The sequence below is a fragment of the Ascaphus truei genome, chromosome 14, assembly GCF_040206685.1.
Source record: "Ascaphus truei isolate aAscTru1 chromosome 14, aAscTru1.hap1, whole genome shotgun sequence".
Taxonomy (NCBI): domain Eukaryota; kingdom Metazoa; phylum Chordata; class Amphibia; order Anura; family Ascaphidae; genus Ascaphus; species Ascaphus truei.
In genome coordinates this window covers 36,326,605-36,339,268 of record NC_134496.1, presented here as the reverse complement: position 1 = coordinate 36,339,268, position 12,664 = coordinate 36,326,605, and the positions used below count along the sequence as shown (strand labels likewise).

Below are 12,664 nucleotides of genomic sequence, written 5' to 3'. Positions count from 1 at the left end.
CCTTTTATTTGACCAACAAGTGGTCCTTCATTGTGATACCCTGACCCCGAGAGGTTAGAAAGCTTGTAACATATCAACTACTTGTTGGTCCAATAAAAAGGTATCATACCCCTACTCCCTTCTTTGTTACTCAAAAATGTTTTGTTTAATCCCTTCAATGCACAAGGGGAACCAACATGTGTTGCTTTCTATAATATTCAAATAATAACATTACAAAATTTGTGTTGACATTGCCCTTTAACAATCTTTTTATGATTTAAATGAACATTATTTTCCTCCATTTTTAAGCCTCGTTGGCTGTAGAGCCAATGAGTATCGGTGACATAATTATAATGAGCAGTACTTGTAATGCAAGTGTTTCACAAGTGTATTCCAAAACAATGGTGCCATGTTGTGTCATATGGAACCTCTATATTGGAATAACCTATATTTAAGCAATCTCCATGTGGTGCCCTGGTGAATAATTTATACAGTCATGCACTGTAAGATTACATGTGTATGAAAAAAAAGGGAAAAGAGTTCTTATACTGCCAATATAAACACCACAAAACAAGAAGAAATACTTTTGAGAATGGAAGTTTATTTTCTATAATAGAAAACAGCCTAGCGTCTTTACACATGTACATAATAAATTGTATTATTTCTGCTATGGATACATGAAAAGAAAAAACCTAGCAGCTAGTCTCAGTATTATATACACCGTGGTAATGTGGAACAGTGTTGGCATTATGGACTTTAGGAAAGTGCCTCAAGGTGACTTGATGGTTGTTACATCATCACTTAAACCTCCTAGTTTAAAAGGATAAAGCGCTCTGACAATTACAGTACATCATGTGTGCATAACGTTCTGTCTTCTTTACTCTTGCACACAGAAAAAAGTATTTAGTAGATAGAAAGATCCATTGACGGCGAACTTTTTAAATTAAAAATAATTAGCATGTTTGTTTTCTCATGTAAAAATACTTGGAAGCATTACAACGTACTAAAAACACTGGATTAGATTGTGATAGCCATATCTGCTAAAGCAGCAGCCCGCTCTGCTTGTTTTTTGAGGGGAGGGTATTGTGGGGGGGGGGGGAGATTGGGAATCTGATTTTACCCACAGTCCCCCTACCTCCTGGGACTCCACAGTTCCCAAGATATAACTGCCCGGTGCACATACTGTAAATGGCCACGGGATTAGGTTCGCTCCGGTGTGCCAACAGTTTTTTGTGTCACACATAGACACAAAAAAATGTGGATATCTGAGAAACCGGGGAACTACTCCCCCCATCCCCAGTTAAGGTACATTACAAAAACAAAACAAAAAAAACAAAGTGACGTAACAGTAAGATGCAAATGAACAAAATAAGTGAGTACTTCAATAGTAACAGAATATATAGAGCAGTACTGGTTTGCTCAGTTCTGGAGACCATATCTGCAGAAGAACATTAACAAGTGGTGCATAGCCTGGTCTGCATCATAAAACCCATTGGGAAAGACTAAATGACCTCAACATGTATCGTTTGGAGGAGAGAAGGGAAATGTTCAAATGCAAAAAAAAATAGAGTTTCAAGAAAGTACAAGAGAGAAACATATTTCAAAGAAAGAGAAGTTCTAGAACAAGAGATTGTGCTCTGTAGCTAGAGGGTGGCAGACTCAGGAGGAGATGTGAGGAAGTCTATCTTCATGGGACGACTGGTGGATTTGTGGATTAGCTTCCAAGCAGAAGTGGTAGCGGGTAATGCAATAAAGGCATTACAAAATGCTTGGGATATGCAGAAGTAGAGATGCTCCCCTAACATGGTGTTTTGGTTCCTGTCTTGCCTCTTGTCTATTGGTTTTGATTGTGATATTGGATAATGGCAAGTATAAAATAAATATATCCCTATTTATCTACATTAAATAAAGTGGAATTTGTATACATGTGTATGTATTTTTTATTTTTTTATAGATGAATAACATATTAATCTAATACATACATTTCTACTGGGGTCTCTTGTAACATTTTACTTCATTAATATTTCTGAAAGCTATAAAAAAATTATTGGTTGCTTTAAGACAATGAATATAGTTTATACATACTGTACATATATTCTCATGTTCAACACAGTACAAAGGCTTAAATATATAGATACATACATGCACATTGAGCCAAGTCGTGGTTGGCTCAGATTTTGCATCCCTGAACCCGCTCATCTCTAGACATAAGGCTATACTTACAATAACAGAAAGCCAGGGATCAAATCGGATCTTAGGTTTTAAAACAGTTTTAAAACGGACGGAACGTTGGCCAGACAAAGTGGGCCAAGCGGTTCTTTACTGCCATAAAATGTTATGTTTCTGATATTAAGAGAAGACGTTTAGAGCTACAGTATGTCCTCTTCTTCAGGAGTCTGTCTGACTTGAGGAAGACGCCATAGCTGCCAACACACTGTATTTATAATGTTAAAATTAATATTCTGTCTAACTACAGCTGTGTTACATACTATTGCTGCACTCACTTATACAAATCACATGGAAAGACTGCAGCAGTTGTTGAAACATTTTAAGCCCTGTGTGCTTATTTGCATGTCCTTTCCCAGAATCCCTTGCTGCAGTGGAAGCGCTATGCTAGGAGATAATGGTGAAAAGCAGGGTTGCAGACCTGTCTGAGATGTGACTGTGGTCACAAGTGATACTTTCATTTGCTGAAACATTTTACAATCTCATGCTCCCCCTCCTGGCCACAGTGCAAAAATATGAAATTCGATGTTCTTTCTCTTAGTGCCTTTCTGGCTGCAGCGCCGATTAATGAGTTTTTACTATATTCCCAGGTACTTACTTGTTTGTTTGCATGTCAACAGTGCCAGACGTAATTATCTGAAGAAGTAAGATAGCCCAGTCTGTAGTCCACTGCGTGCTCCTCTGTACTGTGTCAAACATACCTCCAACCTGCGGGAAAGGAAGCAGAACAAATATACTGTACATGCATTCATTTGAAAGTTGGGATCTATTGCGTTGTAATAAACAATAAATGAATAGCACATCCCTACACAGCCTTTTTTTAAACCAGTTCTACAAATAGCGATTACCAACTGTGGATCCCGCAAATTATTTTCTTCAATACAATTACGATGAGAACATGCATATTTGGGAATTCAATGAACAGTTGGATATTGTGTCACATCTGTGTTACTAATTCCATTCGGCGTGCTACTGTAGGATAGTGAATGGGTCACATGCTAGGACAATCTCTCATAAATTATATGCTTGGGTTTTCTTTCAGGGTTTTATCAATTGTAAATATCATCCGTTAGCTAAATCTATCCGGAAATATTTTAACATTTAGAGTAGGCAATCCATTCCTTAATTCAATAGTTAGAATTGCAATTAGCTTAGCAGCATTGGTATTTTGGATCACACTTTAATGGTTTTTAAAGAAACGGTCTGTGCTGCTTAACTCGAAACTAGATTTTGGATTTGGTAACATTTGAAACTGCGATTCCCTCCCCTGAAATCTACTCTCAGCATTTTGGAGTCATTCTTAACATACAGTGCCATGAGGCAGGTGAGTGGCCAACTCTAGTCCTCAGGGGCCAGCACCAAGTCAGGTTTTAAGGATACCCTAGCCTCTGCACAGTCATCGACTGAGCCACTGATTGATCCACCTGTGCTGAAGCCGGGATATCCTTAAAACCTGACCTGTTGGTGGCTCTTCAGGACTAGAGTTGGCCGCCCCTGCCATGGGGTCTATTTAGTAAATTCTCCCAGTTGCAAAAGTAGGACAAACCCAGTGCACAAAAAAAGAGCCATATTCATCAAAGAAAAGGAATCCCATTGAAAGCAATAGGGTTTTTTCTTTTGATAAATGTGGTGCAAATTTTTTGCAAAGACATTGCTCCAGTTTTGGAACTGGGAGACTTTAGTAAATAACACCCCACTCCTGAATTCCAGGGAAAGAACAAACTTGGTGTCCAAAACCAAAACAAATATCGGTAATGCCATCTCTTGTAGTTATTCAGCTCTTAAAGATGCAATCCAAGCGCTTTTTTTAATCATTTACTTTGATTTGTTTTTACACGGGATTAAATTCAGCTCTGGGGACCCCCTGCTTCTGGAGAAACCTCTGTATGGGGTGCTGGTAGGCGCTCTGGTTCGCTAGCTGGAGCATTATGGCCGCTTCAAAAGCTCCTGTGTCCTGTGGGCCAATAGGAAGCTGTGACGTCATCCGGTGTGGATCCCTATTGGCCCACGTGACACAGAGCTTTAAAAAGCAGAGAGATACTGGCACCCCCTTCGGAGGTAAGTATCCATGGAAGCAGGGGGCCCCTGGAGCTGAAATTAATGGGGTTCAGCTCTGGACACCCCCTTCTTCAAACCTGTGTAAAAAAAAAAGCGTTGGGATTGCCTCTTTAATGCATTTTGATAGGGGGTTGCAAATTAGGATTAGATTAGCCATCAATCTTAAAAAGATGGGGAAAAAATGAACGCACACAAGATAAACAAGGAGAACTAGGACGTGTGTGTTACCAAATTCAGACGAAGTTGTAGAGCTTCGCGCATCATCTGTCGAGCTTTCCCATTATTGTGGTATTTCTCCTCCCTCCAGTTACTCAGAATCTAAAGGCAACATTTCAACACAGTATTGTTTATCTTATTAATATATCCATACGAATGTGTTTAAAAGTGGAATAGTCAATTGTTCTACATGTAGCAAAGGGACTAAATGTCTACTATCAAGTAACATGTTGAAAAAATATTTTGCTTCCTATGTGCAGATTTGCTGTGGATTGTGATATTCTTTATTGAACCAACACAGGGTTGTACCGAGTTTCAGACCCACATCAAAGTTACAGTTGTGAAGAACTGTTATGTTGGTCCACTGACAGGCATTGCAATTTCAATGCCTCTTCACTTCTCTGGGACCTACTAGACTCAACGTGAGCGAAGTCAACATTGCTATCCAAGTGAAGACTTCTGTTCATCACATGAACCAAACACATGGGTATCATTAGGACAACAAAACACAGGTTCTTTAATAGCTAGCTTAGCTAGGTTAGCTAACACCTCTCCATCCTCTGTCGATATCTCGATGCTTCTACCTCGGGGCCTGTTCTAGGACCTTTTCTCTTTATACATTCTCTCTAGGTGATCTAATCATCTCTTGGGTTCAAATATCGCCTCAATGCTGATGACACACAAATGAACTTTTCAACACCTGACCTTACGCCTACTGTAAAGACCAAAGGCTCTGAATGTTTCTGCGCTATATCAACTTGAACGGCCCTCTGCCGGCTAAAACTTAACATGTCAAAGACGGAGCTCGTCATACTTTCTCCCAAACCTGGCCCTACTGCCCTCTTCTACATTACTGTTGGCAGCACGACCATACACTCAGTATCACAAGCACGCTGCCTAGGTGTCACATTCGATTCCTCCCTCATATTCACGATGTAACTAAAACCTATTGTTTTTACCTTCGCAACATTGCAAAGATAGGCCCTGTCCTCTGTCACTCTACTGCTAAAACTCTAACACAGACCCTCATTCTTACCCGTCTCGACTATTGTAATATTTTTCTGCCTGCCACCTGTCTCCCCTACAATCTATCCTAAACATTGCTGCTGCAATCACTTTACTCTCTCCTAAATCTGTCTCCCCATCTCTGCTGCTGAAATCTCTCTCCTGGCTTCCTATTAAGTCCTGCATTACTTCCAAAATTCTCCTCCTCTCTTTTAAAGCTATACACTCTTCGACCCATCTTTATATCTCAGCCCTAATTTCTCACTATACACCTGCCCAACTCTTGCGTCCTGCTCAAGAATGTCTTCTGTCTACCCCTTTTGTAACTAAAGCCCTCTCACGCCTAGAACCTCTCACACCCACTGCCCCGCACCTCTGGAACGTCCTCCTCCTCAATATCTGACTAGCACCTTCTCTCTCCACTTTTAAAGAGGCAATCAATGTATTTTTTATACGGGATTAAAGAAGGGGGTCTCGGGAACTGAATACCATTAATGTCAGCTCCGGGGACCCCCTGCTACCGGAGGTACTTATCTGCATAGTGGGTGCTGGTAGCTACACCAGGCCAATAAAAACCCATGATGTCACCCGGTGCATCTTTCTATTGGCCCATGTGATGCGGAAGCTTTAAACTGCATAAAACTGCAGAGAGATACCGGCACCCACTACGGAGGTATCCACGGAAGCAGAGGTTCCACGAACGGAAGTTCTCAGGTGGTATGGTGCACACCAAAAATAAGGAAAAAGAAATACATACAGTTACCAGTGCTGCTGGTTCAAGGAGTACCTATCAAAGCAGTCCAAGTCTTAATGAATAAAGGTGGATCCAGCGCACTACATATTTCGTTATCAAATAGAATTTGTGGCTAATAAATTCTATTTGATTACTAAATCCGTAGTGCGTTGGATCCACCTTTATTCATTGCTCCTATAAGACCCATCTTCAAACATACCTCTTTAATGAAGCATATGGGTATATAAAAAATTATCCAATCAACAGTATATATCTAACAGGAACATTAAAGAGTCCATAGTTCAGAGAAATCAGAGAAGTATAAAATTACGACACTTTTAGATATTGCCTTAAATTAATTGATATATATTTATACACCACTACATGTATGTGCATCTACAGGAGAACTTTACCTGGTTAACTTGGTTTTGTAGAGAAGTCAGAAGGCCCTCTCGCTGCTCATCCTGTCCCTTTAAGCAGGTGAGAACCAGAGACAGAAATGGGTGCTGACTCAATAGAGACATGCTTTATGGGAGAAAAATCATTAAGAGTCTCAGTATGCCAATCCAGTAACACTAACAATAAGATCAATACTTGTAGTCAGTGTCGGATTTACAAAAATCCCACTCTTAGGCACTAACAGTACCTGGTGCCGCCCTCCTCTTCAAGGGTTGTGCTATACCGTTGCTGGGCGCCCATGCGCAAACGGCGCATGTGCGATCGGTGCTTGCCAGCCCCTCGTGCGAATGCAAGATTGGCACTTGCCAGCCGTGCATGCGTGATCGACGCTTGCCAGCCGCGCATGCGCACAAGTGGCCGGCAAGCGCAAATCGTGCATGTACTGGCAGCAAGCGCCAGTCGTGCATGCCGCCTCCAAATTCTGCCGCCCTAAAATGTTGCCGCCTATCGGCCCTCATGGGAAATCCGCTACTGCTTGTAGTTTCATTACATGCAAAAAGGGCTTTTCACTTATCAAAACATCCAACTGGTGATGTAAAGCAGGGGTGCTCAACTCCAGCCTCAAGACCTCCCAACAGGTCAGGTTTTCAAGAAATGCCAGCTTCAGCACAGGTGGCTCAAAGACTGAGCCTCCTGTTGAGCCATCTGTGCGGAAGTAAGGACTGATTGAGCCACCTGAATGCTGAAGCAGGGACTGATTAAGCCTCCAATGCTGTAGCAGGAACTGATTGAGCAACCTGTGCTGAAGCAGGGATATCCTGAAAACCTGACCTGTTGGGGGGGGGGGGGAGTGGGTGGTTCAGGACTGGATAGAGCACCCCTGATGTACAATAAAGGATTAACTGTGATTTCCTAGAAAAGATTATCTTAGGTTTGCTAAAGAAAGTATTGTCGAGCCTCCGTTAGCACACACACAGCACTATGAGGTATGAGACATGCTGAATTAATCTAACAAGCAGCCTCCTCATCTAAAATGACAGCTTTATATTTTCAAGGATAAAATTTGGCACGACCGTTCTTCCCATATTAACTTCTCCAGGGCTGGGGAAGATTGCACAAGTTTCTGAAGGCCACGCGATGCGGTTCAGCATGGAAGGGGCTAGTAAATTACCTTTTCTGTTTCTGTCGATCTCTTTCTTTCTTTGAAGATGATCCCAAGTGTTGACCTTTTTCCAATTCCTCTCCTGCGGCCTTTAACACCCGGCCTTGCACTGAAGTAGGCAGCTTAGCAATTAGAGGAGCAACAAGCCAGACCCCCCTACGTTCAGAGGAGCTAAAATAATAAAGCATTTCATTTGTCAATTACTCTCCTTCATCAGGCCCACATATGGGTTATAGATAGACTTTGTTGAGCATACGGTAGTCTTTAAATGCCCTGTAGAGCCCTTCGGCAGTAACAATGAAATACATCATCTGCATCAGGGGTGCTGAACTCCAGTCCTCAAGCCCCCCAACAGGTCCGGTTTTCAGGATATCCCAGCTTCAGCACAGGTGGCTCAATCAGTCTCTGCTTCAGCACAGGTGGCTCAATCAGTCTCTGCTACAGCACAGTCTGCAGCACAGACTGCTCAGTCTGTGACCGGGCCTTTGATTGAGCCACCTGTGCTGAAGTTGGGATATCCTGAAAACCTGATCTGTGGGGGGGGGGGAGGGAGCTTGAGGACTGGAGTTCAGCACCCCTAAACTACATACCGACTAATGCAGTAAGACATTAATACACAATGGGGTATGAAGTGGGGGAGTTTATTAGCAGATAAGTTAATAGGTTTTGATGGCACTAATGTGCCTCAAGAAAGGTGTAAAGCCCCAGCATTATTCACATGCAAATGAATACTCTTCAATTCAAGCGAGCATCGGCACTAGAGTACAAATTACAGTCATTTCCAATTAAAGAAAATGCCTCAAAATATGCAATGAATTAGAGAGAACAAATGGGATTCCCAAAACACGATGAATCTTCATTGATTAAACTTGACCAGATTCTTCTTATCTGCAGGTCTGACAGTTATAAATGTCTGACACACTTTGTCAATGATCAATATTTATCATTAAAAAAAACTCTCCAAAAACATAGTAAGTGAAACTGAAACCCAAAGTATATTTTCCAGTTAGACTTTAAAAGATGCATCTATTTAGAGACTGGCTTTATGAAACTGATAACTGTAATTGTCGATCATCTGTATCTTTTTAGCTGTAATGAGGTGTGTGTGTGTGTGTGTGTGTGTGTGTGTGTGTGTGTGTGTGTGTGTGTGTGTGTGTGTGTGTGTGTGTGTGTGTGTGTGTGTGTGTGTGTGTGTGTGTGTGTGTGTGTGTGTGTGTGTGTGTGTGTGTGTGTGTGTGTGTGTGACCCCTTTCCCACATATCCCTTTTTGGATATTCATGTGATAGGTTCTGGTCTGGTTCTGGTCCCTCGGATCCCAAAAGCCGCCAGGTACACTACCCATAAGTCTGCAAAATATGACCCTGATGCAGTGTTTTCCAGGCACCTCTCAGTTTGGCATAGTGAAAGATCTTATCTTCAGTGCAGCGCCTCCATTGCAACAGGGCCTATCAGAGATAGGTGCAGTCCTTGCAGGAAAACCTCTTCCCCCCCCCCCCCCCCCTGAAACACTGCAGTCTCAGGCAGGAGTAAAACATAACGTGGTCTTTATTCTTGTCGCACAGCATACAGACATAACACAGCAATCACTTCTCTGTGGTCCCTGGAGTCAACCCAAGGAGCTCGAGTCCCCAGGAGTCTCTCCTTGTCTCCCACACTCCCTGGTGGAGTATGGGGTAGGTCTCCCACTCCCCTAAGGGAGGGAAGGACAGTCAGAGCCAGATCTCCGACTGTAGAACAACATCTCTTCCCTCAGAGGGGGAAGGATAGACACTATAATTTGGACTGCAGCCCCTGTTTGTTACCAGGGGAGGGTCCCAGGTCTTAGCCCCGTATGGGCAGTACCCAAGCCTTAGGCACCCCCCCCCCTGTCACTCTAGGAAGCTGTATGATGCAGCAGGGCATAGATTTAACCCTAACTGCCTGCGCTGGTACCAGGACTTATGTGTTAGGCAGGGAAATTAGTAGCCATGGGGTACCTGGCTACATGTGTAAAGGGATAGGCACACCATCAATATGCGGAAAAAAACGCATTTTATTGGCCCAACGTTTTGCATATTTATGGTGTCCCTATCCCTTTGTCATTTGTGCACAGTACCTTATAGGTTCTCTGATTATGTATTTATTTATCAAATGTTTTACCTGGAAGTAATACATTGAGAGTTACCTCTCGCTTTCAAGTATGTCCTGGGAGAGTAGCACCTTCTCCAGTAGTCGGGCTTATACTAGTTATATACTGTACACACACAGTTTAGATTTTTTTTATACTTTCAAAGTTGAAAAACGAATGAGATGCAGTACCTTAAGAAGGCAGATTTCACATTCTGCCTTGTGTTCTTGGTCCCAGTATGTCCGGCATAATTTGCATTGAAAAGGCTACTTCCAGAGCTGTGAGAACTGCTGTTCAGTTCTGCAGACTGTTGAAAGACTTCTATTGTCGCCTTTGCAATGTTATCCAAAAGGATGTTCATCTCCGCCACCGAATTAGAGCCCTATGACAAGGCAATTAAAAGGGAATGGCTTAATGAGGCTGCTTGCAGAACATGTTACTTAAACAAGTCACGGTTTCCATTACATACAATGTTAACTGGAGTCTAGAGAGAAAGTACTAACGGGCTCCTTCATGCATTGCTTGATCATCAACTGAATCTCCAACCACGACTGCCTGAGTGTCCACTGGTCAAGATTCTTGTGGAAAGAGAGAGATAGTTAAACTTCTCATACTGTAGGTACAGCTTTGACAATGTGTCTATAAATGATGAGTTTTATTATTTAACATCAGAGACCCACATTAATATGATGGGAAGAAGACACAAAGTCTTAGTATAAGTTCTCCATATGTGTTGGTTTAGGCACTTCTATAAAATCCAGCTATCATTGGCACACAGGGGCATGTGCTTTACAGACCAAACATCACTGAATGTGGTCATCCTAATAAAGGTAGACAGCTGTTATTTTCTGCTGTGAGGAACTAGATGCTGTACATACTGAGGCTAAATGCATGCCACAAAAATACTAACCTGTAGGATGCGCTTAATATGGAGTCTTTGGACATTGTCCCCTTCTAACAGCTCTCTAACACCGTGAGGATAACAGATAAGTTGCAGCAGTTTCCGTGCTTGTTTATTTGAAAGAACAGGGTCCAAAATAAGATCTTTATCTGTGCACAACCTCTCTGGTTCTTTCAAACAGTGATCTCCAACCCACTCCTATATAACACAAGTGATAGGAGGAAAAGAGAGGCCTTTATCAGCTACCTGTGCAATCTCCCAGTTACAACATGAACACTATCAAAATGGAGAAACCGTCGCTACCAATGTACCTGCTGGCAAATAGTCCTTAGCACATATCTGGCATATTCACTTAAACTTGCTGTTTCTATTACAATGGATTTCTCAGGTGGTTTTATTGTTATTGGGGCAGCTAAAAGTTCCTCGTCAGGTGGCGCCTCCAATACACTGCTCATAGTGACTGGGTCGTGTTTACAAGCGCTGACATTGCTGCTGCCAATTTCTGCATCACCTGGAACAGAAGAAAAGAAATACGTTACAGATGTATCTAATCTTATTGTCTCCGGTGCAGTGGTCATGGCACCAGAAGATTAATGCAGCTGGGTGTCCAATTTGCCAGCATGGACTCCCCCCCGCCGCGTGAGACCACTGCAGGCCCTGTCTCCATCACCGCTGACTTTTGCATTTGCGACAGCGCGCATGGGGACAGCAAGCCTTGCTACATCTGTATGGTGAATAACAAATGGACAAACACCCTCCGGCATACAGCTGATAAAGAAAACTTATTGCATATTCACGGATCTGAGACAGGTCCCCAAACCTGCTTTGCCCCGTAATCACACAGCATGTAGTGCGGCCAGTACAGCCAGGGATTCTGGGTAATGGCATGCAAATGAGCACCCATAGAACATAATTTTTTGCATATTATCTACTTTTACATGGATCCCTTTTAAGCGTATGCCTGCTGTTCTTCAAAGCCTGGGTTAAAGAAATGCCCGGCCATCATACCCAATCACAGACAAGTTGTTTCAAACTTTGGGTCTCTCTAGTGTGACGATGGTTACGTGCATTGTGACACGCATTGTCACACTGGTCATAGCTACAAACCAGGTACAAAAATAAGTCATGGTTAGTAAAAAAAAAAAAAAAAAGAGAAATGTGCAAAACGTTTGCCCAAGCTCCCAAAATAGGCGAAATTTGACCTTTCAGCCGCGAAAGAAATGTAATACATATTATATTCTATTTTCAGCAGCTAGGTGGCAGTATACACTTGATAAAATAAATTCATGTACAATGCTTATTTGTTGCTGGCTAATACCCGGCCAACAACGGAATTAAACATAGCTGCTATTGTAGATAAGCTTTCCAGGTCTAAAGGGTACTGTATATTTTGTAGATCTCCTAGTGCCTAAATCTCTTCTTCAGATGGCAGAAACGATGGGAAAAAAATTGGGACAAATGATAAGTCTGATGATTCAAATCCCAGCTCCTTGTGACCTTGGTCAAGTCACTTTATCTCCCTGTGCCTCAGGCACCAAAGATGTATTGTAAACTCTACAGGGTAGGGACCAATGCCTGCAAAATAATTTTATGCCCAGCACTGCGTACACGGTCAGCACTATACAAGTAAAACCATTATTATTATAGTGGATTTTAAAATGAACTTTGGACATTTGCAAATATTGAAATTCTGCATAGTCCATGTGTCCATTTCAAAACAAACCCATCAACATAATTCCTTCAAAGCATGGAATATCCTAATTATTTTAAACATTGAAACCATATGTAGCTCCCTGTAAACAGCACAGGCTATACCTATCTCCCTTCTACTGTGGTAAGTCCTGTTAAGATCAGGCACCAGTAATCATCATGGGTTTT

General features: G+C 42.2%; 1 protein-coding gene across 5 annotated transcripts in view; it reads right to left on the bottom strand.

Annotated features, from left to right (window-relative positions):
- MED12L (mediator complex subunit 12L) overlaps positions 1-12,664 on the bottom strand; it is a 280,612-nt gene that overhangs the window by 37,222 nt on the left and 230,726 nt on the right. For all 5 annotated transcript variants that reach the window (XM_075570445.1, XM_075570448.1, XM_075570447.1 and 2 more), the window contains 8 exons: positions 11,098-11,297; positions 10,796-10,984; positions 10,389-10,463; positions 10,077-10,267; positions 7,788-7,949; positions 6,631-6,742; positions 4,492-4,581; positions 2,804-2,913 (listed from right to left, as the gene is read on the bottom strand). In XM_075570445.1, the coding sequence (XP_075426560.1) occupies positions 2,804-2,913; positions 4,492-4,581; positions 6,631-6,742; positions 7,788-7,949; positions 10,077-10,267; positions 10,389-10,463; positions 10,796-10,984; positions 11,098-11,297 (1,129 nt within the window). The remainder of the gene's footprint in view (positions 1-2,803; positions 2,914-4,491; positions 4,582-6,630; positions 6,743-7,787; positions 7,950-10,076; positions 10,268-10,388; positions 10,464-10,795; positions 10,985-11,097; positions 11,298-12,664) is intronic.